This window comes from Barbus barbus (assembly GCF_936440315.1).
Source record: "Barbus barbus genome assembly, chromosome: 10".
In the NCBI taxonomy this organism is placed as follows: domain Eukaryota; kingdom Metazoa; phylum Chordata; class Actinopteri; order Cypriniformes; family Cyprinidae; genus Barbus; species Barbus barbus.
Genome location: NC_136738.1, coordinates 24,819,362 through 24,844,085, shown reverse-complemented (window position 1 = coordinate 24,844,085; position 24,724 = coordinate 24,819,362). Strand labels below are relative to the sequence as shown.

The following is a 24,724-nucleotide window of genomic DNA, read 5'->3' as shown; positions in this document are numbered from 1 at the left end:
TTGCGTCACGTTATTCATCTCACGTGACACATCGTGATCATCATGGCGGCCACCTCTGTGTTTCAGAGAGTGAGAACGGGCTCGAAAATCAGAGCCCAATATGATCAGGAGGGCAATCTCATCAAGGTAATACTGAAAACAAAACACTTAAACCCTCACATGCGCAGATTTGCGTTTGCAGTCAGCTTTTATTGCTTTTAATGTTATGCATTTAACCAATCACTTTAACGTATCACCTACATAGAAGCGTATACATGTTGTTTTCTTCTTGTAAAGAGACATAAAGTAACTTACACTTATATAAATGACGATAAACGCGTTTGCTAAATCAATACAATTAGCCTAATGTGTCTTACTGGGTGAAGAAGTCCTGCGGTTTACTGTAACTGAAGTTTATCAGTAATATCAATTATTGTGCATTAAGAAAATAAATAACAGGTGTAATAATATGTGAAGTATCTGCAAAGGCAATTTAAAAGCTCATTGTACAATCAATTCTTTAGATATACTGCCTGAGTTGATTTTTATTTAAAAAGTGTTTTAATTGGATGAGACTGTATATATTGACTGGTGTATGTGCTGTGATTGACAGGTGGAGACACGTGAGGATGAGGAGCAGAGTGTCAAGCTTGCTGAGATTTTGGAGTTGTTGCTCGCTGCTGGTTATTTCAGAGCACGCATTAAGGGACTGTCACCCTTTGACAAGGTATGGAGGACTTTACACACCTGTAGCAATCAAATTACAGTGTGTTTTGCACACCATTAGTTTAATTATGAACAGTCTCTGATTGTACTTTAGGTGGTTGGAGGAATGACCTGGTGTATAACTACATGCAACTTTGACATAGACGTTGATCTGCTTTTCCAAGAAAATTCCACCATTGGTCAAAAAATGTGAGTTTGTTGAATAAACATATGAAGAATGAAAACTGAATTCTGGTTAATGTGATTGTCTGTATCTTTTCCATTTCCAAGTGCTCTGACAGAGAAGATTGTGTCAGTTCTGCCCAAAATGAAGTGTCCTCACCGATTAGAGCCTCATCAGATCCAAGGGTTGGATTTCATCCACATCTTCCCTGTTGTACAGGTATGTACACCTTCATATCTTTCGCAGCTAAAAGAGCTGAAGACCTACATTACAAAAAACTTAGCTGAGTGATCAGTATGATTTTTAAAAGAAGTTTATTTTTGCTCTTCAAGGCAGCATTTATTTGATAAAAAAGTGAAAATAGTAATATTGTGAAATGTTATTACAATTTAACATAACTGTTTTCTAATAATATATTTTTTTAAATGTAATTTATTCTTGTGATGGTAAAGCTAAATTTTTAGCAGCTATTACTCAGTGTCACAGAAATCATTTTAATATTCTGATTTGGTGCTCAAAAACATTATTGTTATCAATAAAAGCAACTTTATTATTATCAGTGCTGCTTAATATTTTTTGTGTAAACCATACTACATATTTTTCAGGATTTTTGATGAATAGAATTCTTTTGTTACATTATAAATATCTTTACTATCAGTTTTGATTAATGCATCAGTTTCTTAAAAAAGAAAACACTTACAGACCCCCAAAATTCCAGTATATATATATATTTTTTTTAAATAGTGACTTGCAAGAAAAAAAATGCAAGAATACTTACAATGCATCTTTTGGGGCATCTATAGTGGCTGGTAAAGAAGGCGATTGAAACCCGGGAGGAGATGGGAGATTATGTCAGGTCATATTCCATTTCTCAGTTCCAGAAAACACATGCGTGTCCTGAGGTGAGACAACAGGCCAAGACTGAAATACAATTACAGAGTATTAACACTGTGAACTAATCTTTGAAGTCTCAGTAAATGTGTATGTTTTAGGATGAGGAGTTTGAATTAAGGAAGGAGAGAGCCATCAGTACTGTGATGAATGTGTGTGTAAGTATCCGATAAGCTTTTATACATCAACAACACATAATGAGCTTTGAATTATGATGCTTGGCTGACTGGGTTTAAATACAGCTGTAATCCCCCAAATCCCCCCCCCCCCCCCCCCCCCCCCCAATGACAAACAGCAACAGTACTTGTGTGCCATTAGTTCCTTTTCCTTGTATTTAATAATAGTACATTGTGAGATGTTGAATATGTTGTAAATTGTGTTTGGGTGTAGGAGGTTTATGCTCCTCAGAGGCGTTATAAACGGCAGGTGGATGCTGGGGAGCTGCTGGATGAAGAGTCTCGGGTTCATTCTACCTTGCTGGAGTTCGGCAGGTACTCTATCTCTTCTTTTACAGGACCCGGGAATTTTGTACTCTCCTCATGTCCAACTGGAAGTGAACCAAGGATTGTTACTGTGTTGTGTACTTTAGGCTTTTAAAAGAGAGCAGTTCCTTGAGGAGTTGTTTATACACTAACTTTCAAATGTTTGGAGTCAGGAAGATTTTAACACTTTACAATAATGTTCATTAGTTAACATTAATTAACTACATTAGATAACATGAGCTAAGAACTGAATTTATACAGATTAATAAATAAAGTACTAATGCATTATTAAAATCACAAGTTGTGTTTGTTAACATTAGTTAATGCACTGTGAACTAACATGAACAAACAATGAACAACTGTATTAATTAACATTAACAAAGATTAATAAATAGTGTAATAAATGTATTATTCATGGTTCGTTCATGTTAATTAATACATTAACTAATGAACATTATTGTAAAGTGTTACCGGATTTTTTAAATGTTTCTGAAAGAAGTCTCTTACGGTCACCAAAGATGCAATTATTTGATAAAAAAATACAGTACAAATTGTTCAAATATAATGTAATATATTGGAAAATATGATTTATTACTGTGCTGAAATTCTTTGTCACATTATAAATGTCTTTACTGTCACTATTGATCAATTTAATGCATCCTTGATAAATAAAATTATTAATTTCTTTAATAAAACCTTAGTGACCCCAAACTTTTGAATGGTAGTGTATGACAACATGTAGCAGATACACATTCAAGAGTTTGAAGAAATGGCACTTTGATTAAAAACACTGTACCGAATTTGTAGTGTTTTTGTTTAGTATATAGTACATTTAGTACCAATTGGGGGGACCAGATTTATCCAGATTCTTTCATTCACCCTCTCTTTTGTTTCCTTCATCTTCACTGGTCTGTTTCCTGACACATTGTAACAGTATATCAGGGTCAAACTAAATCTCCATTAAAGGCATCTATTAATTCTGTAGTCCTATCATCTTGTTCATTCGCTTCTCATTTTCTTTCTGTCTGTCTCTTTTATTTCACTCATTAGTCCGTGCCTTCTCATATCACAATACATGCAGTGAGTATGACTGAAGCTTAGATTCTGGGAATGGAATTGGCTTTGCATCAACTGCATTAATGTCTTTATTTTTGCATCTGCCCAAGTGTTGTTTTTCACACATTGCATCTAAATGTTTTGTTCATGTGTAATTTCCTGTCATGTGGTGCGTTGTGCCTGTAGTGTGATGTGTTTTGAAACTGACTCTTGCAATGAGCCGCATGTTGTGTGTATTGTGAACATGAAGCATTTCAAATTCCTTCTTTTCTAGGCGCTATGGATTCAGCAAACAGTCTAAAGCAGGCACTGTGAGTATCAGATGACCAAATCATCACATAAAAAGTCCACTCAGAGAAGGTTACAGTTAAGCAACTGACTCCATGGATGTCCATGGATAAAATGGATCTGAAAAAGTAATGGAATTTTATATAGTGGATATTTGTTCTAGTTCAAGCTTTGCAGTTTGCTAGAATTGGCTAGACGTTGTTCTTTGTGAGTGCAGTCTGTTTAAATATATGTATCTAGTAATCTTAAAAAAGTGGAAAAGTAATGGGAATATGTTGGTAATACATTGATCCAAGAGGTGTGGCAGCTTCTGGTAAATTTAGTCATTAAACTAAATCATAATTCTGCTCTGTACTTCAAAAGTAATCTTGCAAGCAATACGTTTGATTCAAAATGTTGCATCTTTCAGTTCTACAGGCAACTCTGTACAATCAGCAAAAAAACTGTGTTGATTTTTTGTATGCACTGACCCTAGAACCACCACTGTGGTGTCCATCTGGGTATAATAGATCACAGATGGACAGTAGGGCTTGGCACTGACCTTTGTTGCTTTTGATTGGTTGTTAGTTTGATCATGTGTCGATGTTTCTAACAGGCAGTGGAGCAGAAGCAAGTGTTGGCTCAGGGTGTGCCTCCTGGAATGGCCCAGGTGTCTGAAGAAGAGGACCTGCAGGCAGCAGAGGAGGTCAGTTAGGATCATATGAAACTACACTTGGCCTATAAAAACTCTCACTTGTTCTTAATCACCCACTCTTTATCTGACCAAAGTTAATGTTCCATTAACCAATCGGATGGCTTTTTTACAGCTCAGAATCAAAGCCTTGATGACTGGAATGGCTGCCATGGCAACTGAAGAGGTACATTTCTAAACACTTAAAACGCAAAAGAATTTAAAGGGATAGTTCACCTAAAAGTTCAAATTCTTACCCTCGTGTCGTTCCAGACTGTTGTTACTTTTTTTTCTTCAGTGGAACATAAAATAGTATTTTGAGAAATGCCTCAGATATTTTTATCCAAATAATAAAAGTAATTGTTCTTCAGTGTTGTTTGGTTCCCAACGTGTCCAAAAATTTTGTTTCGCAAATTGGTAAAGAATTTGATAGAACGACATCAGGATGAGGAAACAGTCACAAAATTGACATCTGAGTAGACTGTCCCTTTAAAGGAATAATTTCCCAAAAATTTTTTTAAGTAAATGGTCAGAACGACATGCAGTTTCAATAACCATTTTCAACTCTGTGAAAACTTAGTTTAAAGGTTAATTATTTTCTTGTATGTCCACTCCTAATCAAGGCAGCCTTTAAGAAAAAAAATTGAAACCGTTAGCAGTCTCATTATTTTACACTATTTCTGTGTGTGTTTTAGGGGAAGTTGTCAGCCAGCACTGTGGGGCAGATTGTTGGACTACAGTCTGAGGAGATCAAGCAAATTGCCACTGAATATGCCGAGAAGGTGAACAGTGATAAAACTCCACTGAACCTCTTGAAAACAGTCCCTTTATTTTTACACCAAGAACAATGACTAAAATATTCTCATTCTCAAGTGTGTTCCAACCTTCTACATTTATGTGTGATTGGGCAGGCGGAGCGCTCTGTGGAGGATCGGCCGGAAAGATTTGGACCTGCGCAGCAACACAGACGTCAACTGGCATCACTCAACAAACAAATCACTCAAAAAACAAAAGAGCTTGAAGAGGTAATACACGTTCATACCTCACATTACAGCTTTGAGAATACTGATATCACAGTCATTGTTTCTTTTTTTTTGTTTATATCTTCGTTTCTTGATTTATTCAGCTGCAATCCAGACAGCAGGAGGCTAGAACGGCATGTGAGGATGCTAAAATCAAACTAGCCGAGGTGAGACAGTTAGGCACAGACATATACTGACAGATAACTGGTTGACTTGGACCATTAATGTTTGTGTTTTTTAGGCCTCAGCACAGACTGAAAAGCTGGAGAGAGAGCTGAACTCACTGGAGGATGTGGAGTCCCAGACGGATTCTGGGTAAGCAAACAGAACACTTGAAATTATCTAAACTGAAGGCACACCGAAATTTTTGCATGCTAAAAAAATAAATACAACCTCATATTGTGTCAATCATGTTTACACACTGCCTCCGAAACGTCCGTCATAAATTTATATCATTCATACCAAAATTTGTTTCGATTTTCTGCGCTTTCTCATCCATAGCAAGCATTCTGATAGGAAAGGGTGATGAATACGAAAAAACGCATACGAAAATTACGGAGTCAGTGTTCAAGGACCTTTAGGCTGCAAATCGCTTGCTCTCTGAGTAGAATCTTCTGTTGAATAAGCACTTCTGTTGCATATTCGAAGGCAGCCATGTTTTTCAGTTCAACTAAACCAATGCAAAATCTGAGCGAAAATCTTTCGCCCTCAAAAAAAATTCCTGACTGTGTGGATTCCTATTGAAGTTCACTGAAAAACAGTAAATGCGGGTTACATAGTTTAGTCTACTTATAAATGGATTATTTTGTTCTTTTGTATGCTTATTAGAGCTTGGCATCACGCTAACACCAAAATGTATTGAAATCTGATGAGAACAAGTAAAGCCAAACAGCATGATAATTCTTGGGAAGGATCAGTATCCCTGTGTTGCATTGAAGTATTGTTTGTTTTTATCTTTCAGGTTACTGGAGAAGCTTCGTGCTTTGGTGGCCATGAATGAAAACCTCAAACATCAAGAGCAAACGTTCCGCTCACACTGTCGCGTATGTTATCATGACAACCCTGTTGCTGCAATAATTTGGTTTGTCAGTAACGTTTAAGATATGAAAATATCATTAAACGTTATGTGTGTATAGGAGGAAATGACCCGTCTCCAGCAGAATATTGAAGAGTTGAAGCTGGAGTATGGAGAAGAAGGAGATGAGAAGAAGGTGCCTACATAGTCATCCTAACTGAAATGGAACCTCAAAAGTGACTGATTTGGAACGCTCTTCATAGGCAGCAACCCTTTCTGGTGTTAGGCTGCTGCTATGCTAATGGCATAATAGTACATATCATAGACAAATACTGGACAAAAACCCAAAAAGATTAATTAGATATAGCTTTTTCCTTCACTCTGTCACTTTGTCCACCTCTTTCAGTTGTCATATTTCTTGTGCCCAGTGCTGCCTTAGCAATTTGACCAAAATAAGATAGCTTTTGAAACAATCTTCCTAATGGGAATGTGCCAAAATTTTGGAACAGAGCTGATCTGTGTGATTCTTGTTGATTCTAAGACTTGCCCTCTGCATGTGTGTTTGTAGGAGATGAATATGTTGATTGATCAGCAGTATACTGTAGACCGAGAAAAGCTGCAGAAGATCCGTCTGCTTATGGTGGGTCAAGTTGAACTGATGGTTTTACTCAGCAGATTACTAAAGAGATTCTTCATTCTCACTTTACACTTTACTCTACTGCCTCCCACAGGCTCGGAGGAACCGCGAGATTGCCATCCTGCAGAGAAAGATTGATGAGGTTCCCAGCAGAGCCGAGCTGACCCAGTATCAGAAACGCTTCATTGAGCTGTACAGCCAAGGTGCGTGTGTTTAAAGTCGGGATCCATCTTTTAAAGACCATTTTTGACCCCATATTTTTAATTAAAATATAACTTGATCTTCTGGTGAAACAACAGACTTCTCCAGTCTTTCAGTCTGCTTAAACTCTGGCCCTTTTGTACAATTGACCTCAAACTCACAGTCAGATCTGCCTCCATCCAATCAACAATCTATAGTTTCAACTATATTGAACAAAGACCTGCATTACATTATTTTCTTTCTCAATAATCTGATTACTCAGATGTAGGTCACAATACAAAAGATCTCTCACTGCCTCTATAGATTTAAGATGTTGGTTATAAAATAGATCCAACTTAATGCGCTGAAATCAAAGCTGTGTCTTTAATTATTCATTTGTTTTTCAGTTTCTGCAACACACAAAGAGACTAAACAGTTCTTCACGCTCTACAACACACTGGATGACAAGAAGGTTTACCTGGAGAAAGAGGTATCAGCTTTATCCGTGCTATTGGGAATTAATTTAGTAGTGTTTCTAAAAGGTGTGCGGTGAAATTGAGACACTCTTTTCTTTCACAGGTCAATCTGCTGAACTCCATACATGATCATTTCCAGCAGTGAGTTTCAAATAAAACTCCTGGGTCCATGTAGAAATTTCCTAATATTACAGCAAGAGCCTCAGATTTTTGTAATGTCTATCCTGAAGGCAGAGTTGAATGTAAAGTGTATTTGTGTTTTTAGGGCAATGGCTTCGTCAGGAAGTAAAGAACAGTTTCTCAGACAAATGGAGCAAATTGTGGAAGGAATCAAACAGAGTCGCATAAAGGTACAAAACCAGACTACTATATCATATAACAGATTAAATCTTATAATATTATTTCCATTTTGCATATGAATTTGTTTAATTCCATTCTGGGGCTTTGTGGTTTTACCCCATCAGACAGGAACATGAATTCCATTAGTGTGTTTTTCTAATGTGTATTTGTGCACATAAAGATGGAGAAGAAAAGACAGGAGAATAAGATGCGCAGAGATCAGCTGAATGATGAGTACTTGGAGCTGCTGGATAAACAGAGGCTCTACTTTAAAACCGTCAAGGACTTCAAAGAGGTAAATACACAAGTTTATAGTTTTAAATTTATTTCTTCCCTCCTCTTTTACATAGGGTGTATAGACATTAATCTATTGATACTTGATATTCTGGACTGAGGAAACAAACGGTCTTGTCTGTTGCAGGAGTGTCGCAAGAATGAAATGCTGTTATCTAAACTGAGAGCAAAGGGAGCGTCGTAATAGCTGGATTTGCACCCCCCCCCCCAGATTCTTCTAGGCTCACATGTAACTTATGTACTGTTAAAATGGAAATGTTTTGTGCCTTGATGTCGCCTTATTTAAACCCATAATGTATATAACACAAATTCCCTTACTAATCACCTTTGTTTTTGTATCAGGATCATAAAAATCTGCTGCCATAAGACCAAAACACATTAAAGGAGAAATGAACTACCTTCTGATCTGACAGATTTATTTACTATAGTGGTTTCAGACCAGCGAGGAGTCACATATGATACACTGATGGTAAAAGCAACCTGGCAAATTGCCTTGACCTGTAAATAACATTACAACTGAAATGTGCAATTCTTGTGCATGTTTTAAAGATGGCAGCCTTATGGCTCCTAGGACTGTACAATATATAGGATAATATATATATAACATTTTACAAAATACTGAATATAAAATGAATCAACCTCATAACTATTATATTAATGTGCTGCTTTTTATTTGACCAGTATGTTTTCTTAAAAAAATTTTTTTAATAAGGATAAATGCTAATATATACACATTACAGTTAATTGGTTGTTAACTGGTATGTCAATTCCTTTTGCATCGCTCTCACACACAATATATATTTATGTGGCATTTTACAGGTTTTAAAATGTAAAAAAAAAAAAAAAAAGGCATTGAGAATCATATCATGCCATTTGAAAACAAATACAAATGAAAATCAAAAGGCTGATCTATCAAACCCTGGTTGCCACTACGTTTGTAGGTTCAATCTCATGTGGAGAGAGCAGACAGCATGAAGAATCATATACAATATAAGCTTCTATGTTTAATGAGTTGGGCCAGTAACAATAGAAATTCAGCATTATATAACGGCTTCTGAAAACAGTTTTCTGTGCAGGCATGGAATGCAGTCTGATCAGAGCTCTTCTCAAACGATTGAGAACAAATTAACAATTGTGTAGTCTGACAGTTACTCCATATAGAGGTGCATCACAAGGAAGACTGATCTTATTCTCAGCGTGAGAACTGTCTACCATCTCCTTTCCTTTTGTTAACGTGTTTGAAGATCTTGGCCTTGTGGACGTTCTTGGATTTCTGGTAGCCAAAGCCTCCGCCGCCACCTCGCTTCTGCATCTTCACCCCTTTACTGCTGTGAACGTCTGAGAGAGCGAACGGTTAAGGAGCAAACACACGAAGACTCAGAACTTATGAATACTTGGCCTTGTACTGCTAATAGATCTACAGTACCATTCAAATGTTTCCAAAAAATATTAACCAGCACAACTTTTCATCATTGCCCATAAAAAAAACAAAAAGTTTCTTGAGCACCAAATCAGCATATTAGAATGATTTCTGAAGGATCTTGTGACACTGAAGACTGGAGTACTGAAGCTGAAAACTCATCTAAATAAAAAAAGTTCATTCAAAAGTTTATTCAAATTGCAATATTTCACAATTTTACAGTTTTTACTGTATTTTTGGTCAAATAAATGCAGCCGAGCATATTACCGTCCCTGAGGGGTAATGCACATACAACCATTAATTAAACATCAAGAACTCAAACCATTAAGTAACAAGTTCCACATGCATGTAATAAAGTGCAAAAAGGATACTGAGGTCCACAAAAGGCGGCACTTTAAACCCAAAGGACATTGCCACTTTCGGGAGGTCGAGCGTCTCTACATTATAGATTTGTTTGAGGGAATGAGAGTCGTAAGCTCTGACGTAGGATTTGTAGGCCTCCTGAGCTGATTTGTGAAGGTAGTAGTTCTTCTCTATCAGCTTCTCCAACTGCAAAAGACCAAAGCAAATACCGATTTTAAACCGGTTAATTAGGATTCAAAGGGGTTATATTTGAAATAAGAGAATAAGTTCAATTTCACTGAATATGAAGTCTCACCTGAGATTGAATATCAGATATTTTAGCCCAGGAGAACTCAAACTCACTCAGAGGGACCTTTAGAGGAACACAAGAGATAAACAATGAGAATGAATTTCTTCATATTTTAGTATCACTGATATACTATTATACTTTGTTAATATATTTTAATTTTATTTTTATATTTTGTTTTCACTTTATTTTTAGTTAAAGATTGTCATTTTCTTGTGTTTTTGTCATTTTTATACTTTTAATATGTGCGTATAGTATTTATTCATTTTATATATAAGTTTAGTTAACGTGTAAAGTTATACTGAGTATTTAAACTCCTGTCATGATCATACAAAGCCGACACATACTGAAAGCCAATATAAAACCATAACTACAGTGACTTCATACTTTGGCCTGTTTGAGAAATCGTAAAAAGCCGAGCTCCTCTGGTCTTAGGATAAGGAGGGCATGTCCTCTACCATTAATACCACGAGCTGTTCGTCCCACACGGTGGATGTACTCCTAAATATCAACAGAAAAGTCACATAAAAATCCACATACAAGCACATATATCTATCAGCAAGGCTGGACTGGGGGGCGTGACTGCTGTACCTTTGGATCATCGGGTGGGTCATACTGAACAATCCAGTCCACCTCTGGGATATCGAGACCTCTGGCAGCCACGTCCGTACAGAGGAGAATGCCAGAGTCTGCGTTACAGAACTGGAAAAACGTTGTGGTTCTCTTCGTCTGTTTCTGCTTCCCCTGTAAGACCGTGAAAACAAAAGCATTCATCACACTGCTTCAACGGCACTTCCCATCTAGCTTTGTGTGCGTATGGCTCGGTGACTCACGTGAATGGCCATGACGGGCAGATCGATGTAATTGAGCAGCTCATAGTGGTACTTCACTGACATACAAGACGAGAAGAACACCATCAGCTTCTTCTTGCAGTTCTTCTTCAGAAACGTGAAGAGCAGCAGGAAACGTTTTTCCGAAGGACATACGACATATCCCTAAAAAAAACAAGGTCAAACTCAAATATGATTTCACACCCACAACACATGATCAACTGCTACTGATAAAGGAGTGAGACAGGTGAGCAGTTTACCTGTTCTAGTCCTTCCACGGTGGCCGTGTCTTTGTTGTCGTCCACCCCCACATACAGCGGCTCCTTCTTGAGAGAGATTCGCGCAAGATCCTCCACCTTACGTGTTTGTGTTGCAGAAAATAACATGGTCTGTCTTTTTTCTGGAAAGAAAGAGAAATATTTAAGGACGTGCAAGAACCCTGATTAAAGGAAGTGATTTCAGAGTGATCGGGTTAGTTGTTCTTACTAGGCAGTAGTTTGATGATCTGCTTCAGTTCTTCCTCAAAGCCCACCTCTAGAATCCTATCAGCCTCATCAATGATCAGACACTGAAGGTTCTTAAACATGAACCCGGGGGTGTTCTGTGGAAAGAATAAGACGTCAAGTACACGCCACAAACCCGTGTGGCAAAGCTGTTGATTGTAAAAGGCCTTACCTGCAGGTGATCAAGAAGTCTGCCAGGTGTAGCAACCATGATATTGACTCCATTGGCGAGTTTCTGGGCTTCAGCAGATCGGTTGCTGCCGCCCATGATGAGGCCGTATGTGTGCACATGATGAGTCATCAGCTCTTTTAGCACACCATACGTCTGCATGGCCAACTCACGAGTGGGAGACAATATGACCACTCCAGTCCCTGATACACACACCAGAGCCATGTCACACCTCTAAGGTCATAGTTAAATGTATGCTACGACTATAACAGTCAGAGAATGACAATATGTACACTCACCATTTCTGGGCATAAATTTGAGTTTGTAGATAAGCTCAATGGAGGGAATCAGGAAAGCCAGAGTTTTACCGCTTCCCGTTTTAGCTGCCGCCAACACGTCTCTGTTGTACAAGAATGAGCACATATCTCAAACATTTATACAACCAATAAACAAATGTGATGATTACTGTACTGTACTGAAACCCCACAAAGTCTGATGCACCACAAACTCACCTTCCTTCCAGCAGAGGTCGTATGGTCTTGTGCTGGATCTCAGTCATGGTTTCAAAGCCCATTTCCTTCACTCCCTTCAATGTATTTTCACTGACCACTTCAGCCAAAGACACAAATGACTTGTCCTCAAACGCACCTGAGAAAGTAACCAGTGAGGAAATCAAATCATAGTTACCTACTCATGTCTATGAGAAAAAATTAAAGTTTCTATAACAGTTTTTTTTTTTAGAAGAAAAAATGTTCAATGTAATTTTGTAAAATAAAAAAAAATAAAAAAACAACTGATTTGTTTGTTCTTCACCAGCTAATTGAATAAAAACAGCTTCAGTGAAATTAAGATTTAACTTATCTGTCCATTTATTTTAATAGTAATAAAACAACCCTCTATTTTTGTCACTCAATTACATATAAATGGTACTTTTTAAATTATACAAAAAATAAAATGTCTAATAAATTTGTTTATTTTTCAGCGAGAAAAATATTTCAAAAGGTTATTTTGTATTTCAAATAAAGCAAAAAAATACAGGTGTTCTTTATCAGTTAACTTAATAATAGGAGCTTCTGTATAAGTATCGTTTTTTATTAATAATAATAAATCATGCATCTTATATTTTGTCATTCAATAATATGCACAGTAAAAAAAAAAATGGAATTTTTTCCTAAAAATAGCCAAATTGATTGGACATCTCATTATTTTTCCCACTGAAGAGTGGATAACTAGACAAACTAAACCAGGCACACCATATATGACTCATAGCAGACTGTGTTTAACAGTGTCTCAGGTTATATCATGTTTACCTGTGAGACCAGTAGGAAGCTCTGGTCCATCTTCATCACTATCATCCTCTTCTGCTGAATCCTCTGTGTCGTCATTTCCATTCTCAGGCACCTTTCCAGGCTCTTCACATTCCTCCTCCCGTTTCTCATCTTCTCCATCTGATGCTTCTGTTGTCTCTTTAACATCATCCTGCTTTTTGACCTTTTTCACACCTACAGGACCAGATCCATTACTACACAGAATATACATCTCAAATGCTTTAATTAAATTGCATATTTAGCAGCTCTAGATACAAATATTGCCCACTGACAATCCCATAGTGATTAACCTCCAATTATAACATCACAGCAATATTAAATACTCACTAGATGCTGAGTCTCGTGCACCATCCAATTTTCTTTTCTTCTTGGTTTTCTGTGGGGTTTCGTTCATCTCAGTGGAGATGCTTTGCTGTTCTTCACAGACGTTTGGAGCAGAATCAGATTCGTCCAGCACAACTTTTACCTCTGTCAGATCAGAAACACATATAGTGCATTTCATCAACTCCGGTATAAAGAAAAGTGTACGCACACTCAACATGAGGAGTCGGTTAATGTGTAATGTTAAAGTTCTTCAATACAAATAACGTTACTATATAATACATAAACACCATTATAATTATGATTTTATTACACTTATATGTCATGTTGTTAGTTTAAACACAACTGACTACAATATAAAACCAAACTTTACGAATGCACCGAGCAATGTGATTATCACATGCTACATCCGAGATAACGTGTGAATTCATTAAACACCGCGTTCATCTTTACAATTAAAGAAAAAAAAATCACCTTCGCCGTTTTCCTCTTCTTCCTTCTGAGCTCTGAGCAATTTGCGTTGTTTATTTTTATCATTTCTCTTCTGAATTTTCTTGCGGAGAATCTTCATCTGCATGTCCGCCATGGCTGTAGACAAACACGTGTGCGCGCTGCGTGGGGTCCTTCGCTCAGCTGACTGACTCATATTATGCCTGACTAAAAATATTAAAGACTCTTTGGGTTCCGTCGTTGTCAACAGGGACACCGTGTGCGTTTTGACCATTTAATTTCCTATTTGAAAAAAATCACGTGAAAGGACTACTCGTCGTTTTAGGTTTAGTTTAACGAACAGAAAACTAGAATTTGGTTCAATTTCTCATTTTTCGCCAATATTCAATTCGCACATGTGGTTATAAAAGCTTGATTGGTCATCCCACAGTATCTTACTGAAATATTAAACAAGGGGGTTAAGTAAATAATACAAAGACTTGTTGCTTGTGTCCTGTGTGCGAATGGAGCTTAGTAATAGACCAGTAGCAATTAAATAAATATTAAATATTTCTTCCTTGTATGAGAAACATTGGCATACATATATTTCGGTTTGGCTGACTGCAAAATACACTTTGCTTGAATCATTGATGCTCTCTAGTGGTGGAATGGAGAAAATATTTGATCGATTTGGACCTTTATGAAATTTAACATGCTATTAAAAATGACAGAATTCTCCCAATATATGACTCATATATCACTAAAAGTGTTGTAAGGGTTTACTTGCATTGAAACACACTGAAAACTATTATACTACAAATGATTCAAATAACCTCGTTTTATGGTATGCATGTGTTGCTAAGCACATTTGTCTTTTGTCTGTGCCACTACAGGGGTTGGGAACTGCACTGAAATGGCAAAGAACACAGTGGGTTTAGTGCTGAGCATTGAAGTGTGCAGCTTTCCACATCATGGAGTAACAAAATCAGCCTTACTCAACTACACTGACCTCATGACTACACAGGAATTGGAGGAGAATCTGGGTAGAAACCAATTTCTTTTGTCAATAAACTCATAAGCACATTTCACAAGCTGAACCTAGACGACCTACTGATACACATTATCCCAGGGAAAAGACTTGTAGCATCAGTCATGCAAAAAAGAACTATGCTCACATTATATACAAAATACACAAACACACACACAACCTCTGTTAGTGTGGTACTTTGTAACACTCAAATATACACTAAATTTACTACTCAAATGTATATAACACTTATGGCATTTTTCCTGCTAAATATTTTTTAAAGCTTATCAAACTGAAGCGTTCATCAAGACAAGGCTACCAAACAAACAGGTGCTATCAAACAGTTAAAAAAAGCTTTGTGAAATATACATAATCATTAATCAGTTACAAAAATATGAATCTCAAAAGCATTGTGACAAAGCAAAGAAATAAGAGATCCTGAGCAATGACTTTATTTTGATGTCTTCAGTCTGTGATGAACAAAAGAACCAATTCTCTCCAACGTTATTGAGAAATTATTATCTGCTAGCAAGGGGAATATTTAGGGATCTGTAAAATCCATGTTTGTGCACAATAGTGACATTAATATTAACACCATTATAAACAAATATAAGAAATTGTGTGTGTGTGTGTGTGTTTTAAGGCCATCAGCATCATAAATCATGTATTTGGTATTTCATATCTAATAATAAAAAAGAAAAAAAAGTGTGATGATGGTTTGAAAAGAAGAATGCCACAATAACACTGTTATATAATAAAAATAATTACTTTTAAACAGAAATGTATAAACTGAACATGACTTACATAAAATACAAAATAATATTTTAATTAGTTTCAAGAAAACGTTTCACTTTAAAATACAGAACAGTCATCTACAGCATACAAAAATGATCCACATTCATTCAGTTCACATTCCACCAGGTGATATTTAACTAAGAAACAGGCCAGTATTGTGAAAATTTGCTAAAGGCACCAGTAATGCTCCAGTAGTCTCGGGTCACTTCAGTACAACATGGTAGCCATCACTACTTTCACCTGCCATCACAGGGAACAAAACACAGCCAATATTAAACACGCATGTTTCTGAAGTGTACATGCAATGGAGAATCAGAGACATACTTTGACTGTGATATTTGAAGTGATCATTTTTGCTTTATGTTTTAAATAGTAACTTGTTTTTTTACAAAGACATTTCATTCTAAAGGACTCTTTAACAGTTGCCTGTTCAGTGAGTCATGAAGGTCAGAAGTGTGACTCAACTAGATGCTACCTATGATTTCTATGCATTATATAGAATTCCTGCTTATCGAAGTGTTTGCATTTAATGTCAAGTCGGCAAATATTTAGCCTTCAGAACACACTTTTTTTGTGCAATGGCAATTTTCACCACATAACTCCAGCTTGATAAACATGCGGCCCAATCAGTATAGTTAAGATGAAAATAGCATGTCCATGAAGTTACCTTTCATAGTGCTGATTATGAAGCTGGTCTCTTCTGTAAAATTCTGTACCATCTAAAATAAAAAAATTCCAAATACATACAGAGTGACCTGAATGCATTGTAACACAATTTACTGATTTTTTTTTAAGTGTATGCTTGAGCTACTGTATTTCCTGGCACACTAATCTGTTTTAACAATCAGTAACTGGTTTCAGTTATGAATTTAAGGAAAAGAGTGTTGCTAAAGACCAAGCCTATCTTGCTTTTTGTCTATTTTTGGAGTGTGTGGAAAAGAGCAGCGTCAACATTCTATTAAATACCCTTTGTGTTTTACAAAGAACCAGTGTTAGAACATTTTATTTGTGGGTAAACTAATATTGAGTCCTACACATGACGTGGGCCATATGTCATGGCCACAAACTAAGAATTAGTTCCCACAACTTAATTTTCCCTCATTTTAATGAAATGGTAATATGTTGCATTGTTTTAATTAAATCAAACCAAGGTAACAAATTACTGGCCACAATTAATTAATTGAGGGAACATTAATAAGTCATGGGAACAAATTCTTAATTTTTGACTACAATAAAATATTAAATAAAACAAGGCAACGAATTAATAAAATGAGGGAAAGGGTTCTTTACTCGTCACAACAATAAATCAATTTTTGTCTGCATGTCATCTGTGAAGCTTGTAAACTAATCCTAAAAATAAATGTCAAAAAATAAACGTAAACTAAATTTATTCCGGATATACAAATGTAGTGTAGTGTACCTTCGGGGTCAGTCATTTTTTTTATATTTAGCAATCAAGCACTAAATTGGTCAAAAGTGACAGTGAAGTCATTTATGTTTCAATTTCAAATATATATATTTTTAAAACTTTCTATTCGTCAAATAATACAAATAAATAAATTAATTTTTTTCTTTTTTTTTTAAATCACAGTTTCCACAAATATATTAAGCAGCTCAACTGTTTTCAACATTAATATTAATAAAAATGTTTACTGAGCAGCAAATCAGCATATTAGAATGATTTCTGAAAGACCATGTGACACTGAAGACTGGAATAATGATGCTGAAAAATCTGATTTTCCATCTCAGGATTAAATTGCACTTTAAAAATATATAATAAAATAGTAAAAAAAACAGTAATATTGTGGAATAAAAAATTTTCTGTGTCAAATAAATGCAACCTGGTTTAACATTAGAGATTTCTTTCAACAGAACTAAAAACTCTTACCAAACCCAACTTTTGGATAAACTACTCCTTGGATAGGGTTATATAACCAACAGTTCCCAAAAGATCTGTAATCTCTGGAATGCTCTACACTTTCTGCCCTCTTACCTCATCTGAAACCATGACGTGGATCCCCGCCGGCCCCTGTCTGTATACACGACGGATTTGCTGTGAGGGAACATTATATAGATTGGCTATCTTCTCAGCGAGCTCAAGGACAGTTAGGTCCTCTAGGCAGAGAGCATGGTACACTAGACAAAAACAATTATACAATTAAGAATAAATGTAATGCTTGTTTTGCATGTCACAAATATCATAAAGGATGCTGTGATGTCTCCTACCATCATCACCCGCTGCTTTGGTGTGCAGTTGGTTCCTGTTCTGTAGCTGGGATACATAGACAGTGAGACGAGGTTGTATGCACCTGGGGAACATTGGCAGGCAGTGTTGGGTACATGTTTGGACACATGTTAGGATAAATCGCAAGGGTTTGAATAAGTATACAGCTCACCTTCCTTCGATTGCATTGAAAAGACGGATGCCATCAGCAGGACCACAGATCTGAATAAAGTCTTCTCTACTCATTTTCAGCAGATCAGAACCTGAAACATTAACAAAGCAGTTCAAATAGTAGTCTAATAATTAAAATTGTGTAATTTCTAGTAAAAACCTGAACACAATGAATTTGTTTCAAAATGTAGTGTATTGCGTATTATTGTGGATGAAGTGAGAGAAATGTTGATTATTAATAAACTACCATTCAAAAGTCTTACTTTGTAAATGTTTTTCAAATAAAAGTCTCTACTGCTCACCAAAGCTGCACTTAGTACATCAAGATACCGAAAAACTACTGTAACATTATATTTTTGTAACACAATATATATATATATATATAGGTGGTGTTTTAAAATGAAGAGGCCGTACGTGTGTGTGTTTGTATATATGTATATGTATACTATTTTTACCATTTAAAATTACAGTTTTTTTTTGGGTGTTCAAGAAGCATTTCTTATAATTATTTCTTATAATTAATGCTTAAAACAGTTATGCTTCTTAATATTTTACATTTTACTGTTTTTACTGTAACTTTCATTCTGTTTAAGGCATTTTGCTAAACAAAACTATTAATTTCTTTAATTTTTTTTTTTAAATATCTACTGAACCCAAACTTACTAACGGCAGTGTGTCATTTTAATTCATTCAATTCTTTAAATAATAGATAAAAACAGTTAAAAATCATTTACCGAATATTTGTGTGTTCAGTGTGTATTTAATGCTTATCTGAGTATCAAGTTGTTAGTTTAGCAACATGTTAACTCTAAACTATTACATTTAAATTAAACAAAATCGAAAAAACAAGTTTTAGTCGAAATAGTGCCTTCATAGGCAGTTCACTAGAATTTGTAACAGAGCCAGTAGCTGTAATTCTCACTGAATATTTCATCTCACCCGAGAAGCCAGAGAAGAGCCTGCAGAAAGAGGAGAACCTATTATGATGGAGCCACTGCTGCGTGTCCTGCATGGAGGACGATGGCAACAAGTGCTACATGGCAAAAAGAAGAAGAATAGCATCATCCATGTCCTCAAACACAAACCTATAAAGATAAGAGAGTATGGCATTAATGTTTTTAACCTGCCCGCTATACTTACATCAGAGCAGCTGGGCAAAAGTAGATCCCCCTGCTGGTCTGGAGAGCAGTTTCTATAAACGCAATAAAACAGGAAAGCAGTTGCTAGTTATGTTCATGTTTAAGAGTTCATGATGTGATTTCATTCTAAATAAGGACTCACTCCTCTGGGAAGCTGTAGGACGTGTGAGAGCTGTGATAACCAGGAGATGGAGTGTTGCTCGTTCTGCTGACTGATGGGGCTTCAGGCCAAGGGGAGCACTGAAAGAAAAAGAAATAGTTTACCTATGTTTGGTGACTGTTTCGGACCCACCTCTTGACCTTATTCTCAATATGGGTTGCTTTGGTCCAACAAGCCATCATGTGAATTCCAGTCAAATCTTGCTTGTGCGAGAGAGCTTAATATTTCACTATGACCAGTCAAAGTAAAGAGGCACTCACAGGAGACATGGAAAATACAGTGGTTATAAATGTTTGATGTAGACCGCTAGCTTGAAAGATTGCAATCATTAACATATAGACAGATAATTCAACCAAAAGTGAAAACTGTCATCGTTTACTTACTGTTCTGATACTGTATTGTTTTCTGTCTTCCTTGAAATACAAAATTACATATTAGGGAGAATGTCAAAGCTGCTCTTTCAACAATGGTGATTAATGCTGTCAAGCTCCAAAATGGAAAAAACACCATTAAAGTGTCATAAAATTAGTCCATATGACCCGACGTATTGAAACGGAATTGCTAAAAGGTAAATGGAACTGGTTCTAAAATATCATGACCAACTTTGTGAAGCCCTGTTTCTGTTTTATGGAAGGTAACAATACAGCTCTGAAATGATATCAAGATGTCTAATGACACAACCAAGCTCAAATGCCACCAAGACAGATGTCTCACCTCAGTTAGCACAGTCGTTTTATAGGATGGTTGATATTTTTCTCTATCCTGAGGACTCTTTTTCTCAATCTTCTCTCTGTCAGTCTTGAGTTTCCGATCTGCACCTTTTGGCTTAAGGAGAGAGAAAAAACATTAAAGGGATAGTTCGCCCAAAAATGACAGCTCTGTAGTTATTTACTCACCCTCATTTTGTTCTTCTTTTTTCTGTGGAACATAAAAGAAGGTATTTTGAGAAATGTCAGTATTATTTGTTGTCCAAAAATGGAAGTCAATGGGGCCAGTGTCCCAGCATTCTTTAAAATATCTTCTTTTGTGTTCCACAGAAGAAGAAAATGCATGCAGGTCATGACATGAGGTTCACAATATAACATCTCCGCAAAGCATACTGTGTATCACTTATCTTTTAAGAGTCCATAAGATGCTCTACCTTGAAGACTTTGACCTGGCAGCTGGCGGAGCAGATGTGTTCAGTGTATTCTCCATGCTTGCCGGCTGCGAAGTTGTCTATCTGAATGCGGAAGGGGACGCCTTTCTCTCCTCCATGCTTTCTAGGAGTGAACTCAGTGCTAATGCAGTTTACCTGGATATAAGGAAACAGAAAATTTACCACTGGTGTTACTCGCATAAAAAAAACTAGCATATAGGGAGGTCAGGGAGAGAGAAAACATGTACCTGAATGAACACGGAGGCACTTTTGTCAGGATCCCAGAGAAACTCTATGGTGTTGAGCTGCAGTGGATGGGCCCGCGGCTCCATTATGCCCACTGACAACGGGATATCTGACCATAACACATTGAACATAGTAAATCATGACAAAACGCTAAAACATTAGATTAGAAATGTGTTTTATTAGGAAAGCAGGTCCCACCTATATCCAAGATTCTGTCTCCTGGTCGGTTCCACCTCCATCCCTCCAGCTGCTGATGCTCTGTGTACTGCAGCCGTCGGTCATGGAAAACAACACGCACAATGCTCTGAAAACAGCATAGGATAGATTGGTCTCAAAAAAGCACCACACGTTGCCATGATTAAAACCAAGTATTATTTTCTTGCATTGTCTTTAGTATTTCATAAAGCTCACATTTAAGACTTCAATATTTACTTCAATGTTGCCACAAATGTTTACAATTAGGTTACTACAAGCTACAAAATAGAAGTGTATTGACTGCATTACATTTTTAATTTGGTATGTTGCATATTGTTTTTTTGCTTTGGCTATGGCGCATTTGTTACCATGTTGTCATTTAATATTTTTTATATGTATATTTTTAATAATAATGTCTTTGTGTCACATGCCTTAAGACTGTGGATGTAAATTAGCAATATTGCTATAATCCAGCATATTTACATTTTGCATTTTTATACTCATGTTCATTAACAATCATTGTCGCTATTGAACAAATAAACCTTGAATAGGCCTCCTGTTGGACAGCACTTAACTAAAAACTTAAAAAAAATTACCATTACTTTTTGAAAATGATTTGAGAATATTTCAAAGAACATCTTACACTTCACTATAAGAACATCTGACCATCTCTACAAAAGTTCACATCATTATAAATGTATAAATACCACAATGTTTGACATTTCTCAAAACAATTGTTTATTTTAGGTTTAACATAAAAAACTAAAGTAATTAATAAAAACTAAATGCTATGAATGTGGAGGGGAAGATTTAGCAGTACTCTAGTTTGTAAACACCTACCTTTACATATTTACTGCTTATATCTGCATACTCCACTAGTTTCCTGTCAAGCATACGGATTTCGTAGGACAGACCTATAGTGCATTAAAACAAGACAGATTAAAATGAAAAGGCAATTAAAGGCCGTAACCAGGGTTTGAAAATTAGTGAGGTCCGAAGTAAGGTGTTAAGAATTGTGCTATAATAACACCCACAAATGTACTACATATAGCCTAAACTTCAAAATAGACAGACATGTAGATGATTGTGAAATATTTTTTATTCAATATAATGTTTTACATGTTACAAACTATTTACAGGCTATTTGCTATAGTGTTTCTCTGTGTGTGTGTGTGTGCGCGTGTTTGTGTGTGTGTGTGTCTTTCAATTTAGGCTTTTTTTTAAGAAATACATCTAATGTATTTTGCCGGAACCTTTTTGCCATTCTACACTCTCTCTGTTCTGTCTGTTTTGGAGGATAAATATTGTTAAATTAGACCTTCTTTATTGCATCACAATGGGCTATGTAACAATACTGATTACTGTAATAGATTTCCATAATAAACATTGCTATATGGATAAGTAATAATAACTTTGGCTGTGCTCTAATGCAGTGGTTGTCAACTGGTTAGGCCATTGAACCCACATTTTACCATGGACATTAAGCTGCGACCCTTTTTTTTTTGGAAATTGACATACATATATATATACATATATATATATATATATATATATATATATATGCCGTCTGAAAATTTCTTCTAGAATGATAATTTTTATCAAGCTCGTATATTTAAGTTCAGTAATTTCACTTAAATGACAATTAAAATGACCTATTAATTGTCATTTAAGTGAAATTACTGAACTTAAATATACGAGCTTGATAAAAATGACCATTCTAGAAGAAATTTTCAGATGGCACTTAGAGGCTTTTGCATATATATATATATATATACACACACACACACACATACACACTGTATATAAGAAAATGCACATACTGATGAGAATGAGGTATAAGGTGACAGGTAAAGGTAAGGTAGCAATTCCAAAACAGTTTTTGTTAATAAGTTGGTATGTGATGAGACCACAGTCATTTAGAAATACATTACAAAAAAACACAGTGAAAATAAAGTGGCATTTTGAGGGTTAAGGTCTGTTACCATGGTAAATTTGCAGTGTAATTGAAGAGTGCGCGCAACCAGCACAGTATGACTGACAGGACTGGAAAGTTTTTTTTTTTTAGGTGAGGGAATTTTTATTTTATAACAAGTTATAAAAATAACGTTAGAATAATGACACCGACATAAAACTTGACAACATCTCATTTGACCGTAGATACTGAATGAGGAAAAAGCGTTTTTCTCAGGTAGGCCTACTGATAGAAGAGTCAACCGCTTTCACGCACGTCTTTCAAAATAATAGTCTAGCGTCAGAAAAAACAGAATTACGTTTGTTGTTTCTTTGACTGCACACTCCGCGACCCACTCAAAACGTTTTTGCGACCCACCAGTTGAGAAACACTGCTTTAATTAATGTTTTTTGATGACTTAAGGTTAACTAAAGAGCATGAGACGTCTGCTGGCCAGTAACGTTAACGTTATTTGGCATAGTAAGTTAGCCTATTTCATTCTGTAACAAACAGATTTGTATTATGCTATTGTTTTTGATAGTGTTATACATTTCTTTTAGATATTAACGATGATCACTGCGTTTGTCTTACCGATTGTGGTATCTTCCTGTCAGCAATTAAGTTACAGATTGTCTATAAGCTTTTTTTATGAATGTACAATGTTGCCAGATATTGCTACGAAAAACAAGCAATTACAAAAAGAAAGAAAAAGATATCCGAAATAAGTTCAAAGCTTGTGTTTTGTAAATAAGAATATATCACTAACACTAACGTTGAACTTTCCACTTTATAAACGTCCCAAAGTGTCACAATAAATTGGAAAAACGAGTCAAAAACACGTATAATAGGTGGATCTGGCAACAAACGGAGACTGCACCCGCGCTCTCACTCAACGCGCTCTCAAGCGCCGTTCACTGCGCTAGCTTCTCGCAGCAACATGAATTGCAAACACTCATGTGATATGAGGTGGTTTAAACGGCTAAATAATCATTCAGAGAGCTTGAGATTTTATTTTTGAATACAAAAAAAAATGACCGAGGTCCGGACCTCGGTGACCTCATAGCTGGCTACGGCCGTGGGCACTCTTTGTTACATCGGAGAACACTTTACGCGCAATCATGCAAGAATATGATCATATTTCAGAACGTGCTTTGGTATATATCCAAGTGCCACGGTAGCCTATATTTCAATAAATTCCCAAAAAGCAGAAAAGTCAGGAGATGTAGCCTGCCATACCTCACGATGAACAAATGAATCCAGAATGATACATTATTGTAGATAATTGACGTGGCTCTTCAGAAAACAAATGTTACTAGCTGCTTACTTACTAAGCTGTCTAAACGTTTTCTTTATCTATATAACGTTACAGTACTTTCTTAAGTAGACTTTTCAAGTATACTAATATTTTTAAAGATATAGTGAAATATTTGTTAATGATTTAAAATTGTATTTATTTAACTTTTTTAAGTAGTAAAATTTTAAATAACATTTTACAACTTTAAAAAGTTAAATAAATGTATTAATAAAATATCTAGTCTACTAAGCTCGCGTGACTGAACTGACCTTGTATAATTAGTTTGCGCGTGTTGTTGATAGGTTTCAGGATGGCTGTGCCAAAACAGCATACTCTCTCCAGTTCGGTGACGCTCTTATCCAAAAATATGAGTGGTCTAACTCGTGGTCGCCGGTGAGGGGACAGTGAGGGCCGCAAAGGCTTTTCTGAACCCAACGCGTCCGCTGTCTTTTATGGTCGCGTGACGGCCGTCAGGTGACCCGTGAGTGTCCCTCTCTCTGCACCGACGCTCTTCGGG

General features: G+C 36.2%; 3 protein-coding genes across 7 annotated transcripts; 1 reads left to right on the top strand and 2 right to left on the bottom strand.

Moving 5' to 3' along the window:
• Positions 1-12: 12 nt before the first annotated feature.
• LOC306876352 (coiled-coil domain-containing protein 93-like) lies at positions 13-8,618 on the top strand. 2 transcript variants are annotated; one of them, XM_079427448.1, is made up of 24 exons: positions 13-126; positions 593-706; positions 800-894; positions 976-1,087; positions 1,672-1,770; positions 1,861-1,917; positions 2,150-2,250; positions 3,292-3,321; positions 3,572-3,608; positions 4,181-4,270; positions 4,392-4,442; positions 4,951-5,037; positions 5,167-5,280; positions 5,382-5,444; positions 5,519-5,592; positions 6,239-6,320; positions 6,414-6,488; positions 6,861-6,932; positions 7,024-7,132; positions 7,517-7,599; positions 7,689-7,726; positions 7,851-7,935; positions 8,106-8,219; positions 8,346-8,616. In XM_079427448.1, exons 1-24 carry the CDS (start codon positions 43-45, stop codon positions 8,400-8,402), a joined length of 1,923 nt encoding a protein of 640 aa, XP_079283574.1. In that variant the 5' UTR covers positions 13-42; the 3' UTR covers positions 8,403-8,616. The 2 variants fall into 2 exon arrangements, with proteins under 2 accessions (XP_079283574.1, XP_079283575.1); XM_079427449.1 differs by lacking the exon at positions 3,292-3,321 and having other exon boundaries at positions 8,346-8,618.
• Positions 8,556-14,045, bottom strand: LOC306876351 (ATP-dependent RNA helicase DDX18-like). Its single transcript, XM_079427447.1, has 14 exons — positions 13,913-14,045; positions 13,445-13,585; positions 13,100-13,291; positions 12,302-12,437; positions 12,089-12,189; positions 11,793-11,992; positions 11,604-11,718; positions 11,378-11,517; positions 11,121-11,282; positions 10,879-11,031; positions 10,675-10,788; positions 10,297-10,353; positions 10,010-10,187; positions 8,556-9,556 (listed from the first exon to the last, which is right to left on the bottom strand). The coding sequence occupies exons 1-14, from the start codon at positions 14,022-14,024 to the stop codon at positions 9,411-9,413; spliced, it is 1,947 nt and encodes a 648-aa protein (XP_079283573.1). The 5' UTR covers positions 14,025-14,045; the 3' UTR covers positions 8,556-9,410.
• A 1,279-nt stretch (positions 14,046-15,324) lies between these two features.
• On the bottom strand, positions 15,325-24,690 carry LOC306876359 (transcription factor CP2-like protein 1). Of its 4 annotated transcripts, none has more exons than XM_079427461.1 (15): positions 24,477-24,637; positions 21,803-21,876; positions 20,966-21,071; positions 20,770-20,876; positions 20,525-20,677; positions 20,098-20,208; positions 19,767-19,796; positions 19,366-19,463; positions 19,225-19,276; positions 19,024-19,117; positions 18,086-18,176; positions 17,916-17,998; positions 17,683-17,825; positions 16,357-16,408; positions 15,326-15,929 (listed from the first exon to the last, which is right to left on the bottom strand). In XM_079427461.1, exons 2-15 carry the CDS (start codon positions 21,854-21,856, stop codon positions 15,892-15,894), a joined length of 1,212 nt encoding a protein of 403 aa, XP_079283587.1. In that variant the 5' UTR covers positions 21,857-21,876; positions 24,477-24,637; the 3' UTR covers positions 15,326-15,891. The 4 variants fall into 4 exon arrangements, 3 of the variants coding, with proteins under 3 accessions (XP_079283586.1, XP_079283587.1, XP_079283585.1); XM_079427459.1 differs by having other exon boundaries at positions 24,373-24,547; XR_013784816.1 differs by having other exon boundaries at positions 15,847-15,929; positions 17,683-17,742; positions 24,477-24,608.
• Positions 24,691-24,724: the final 34 nt, after the last annotated feature.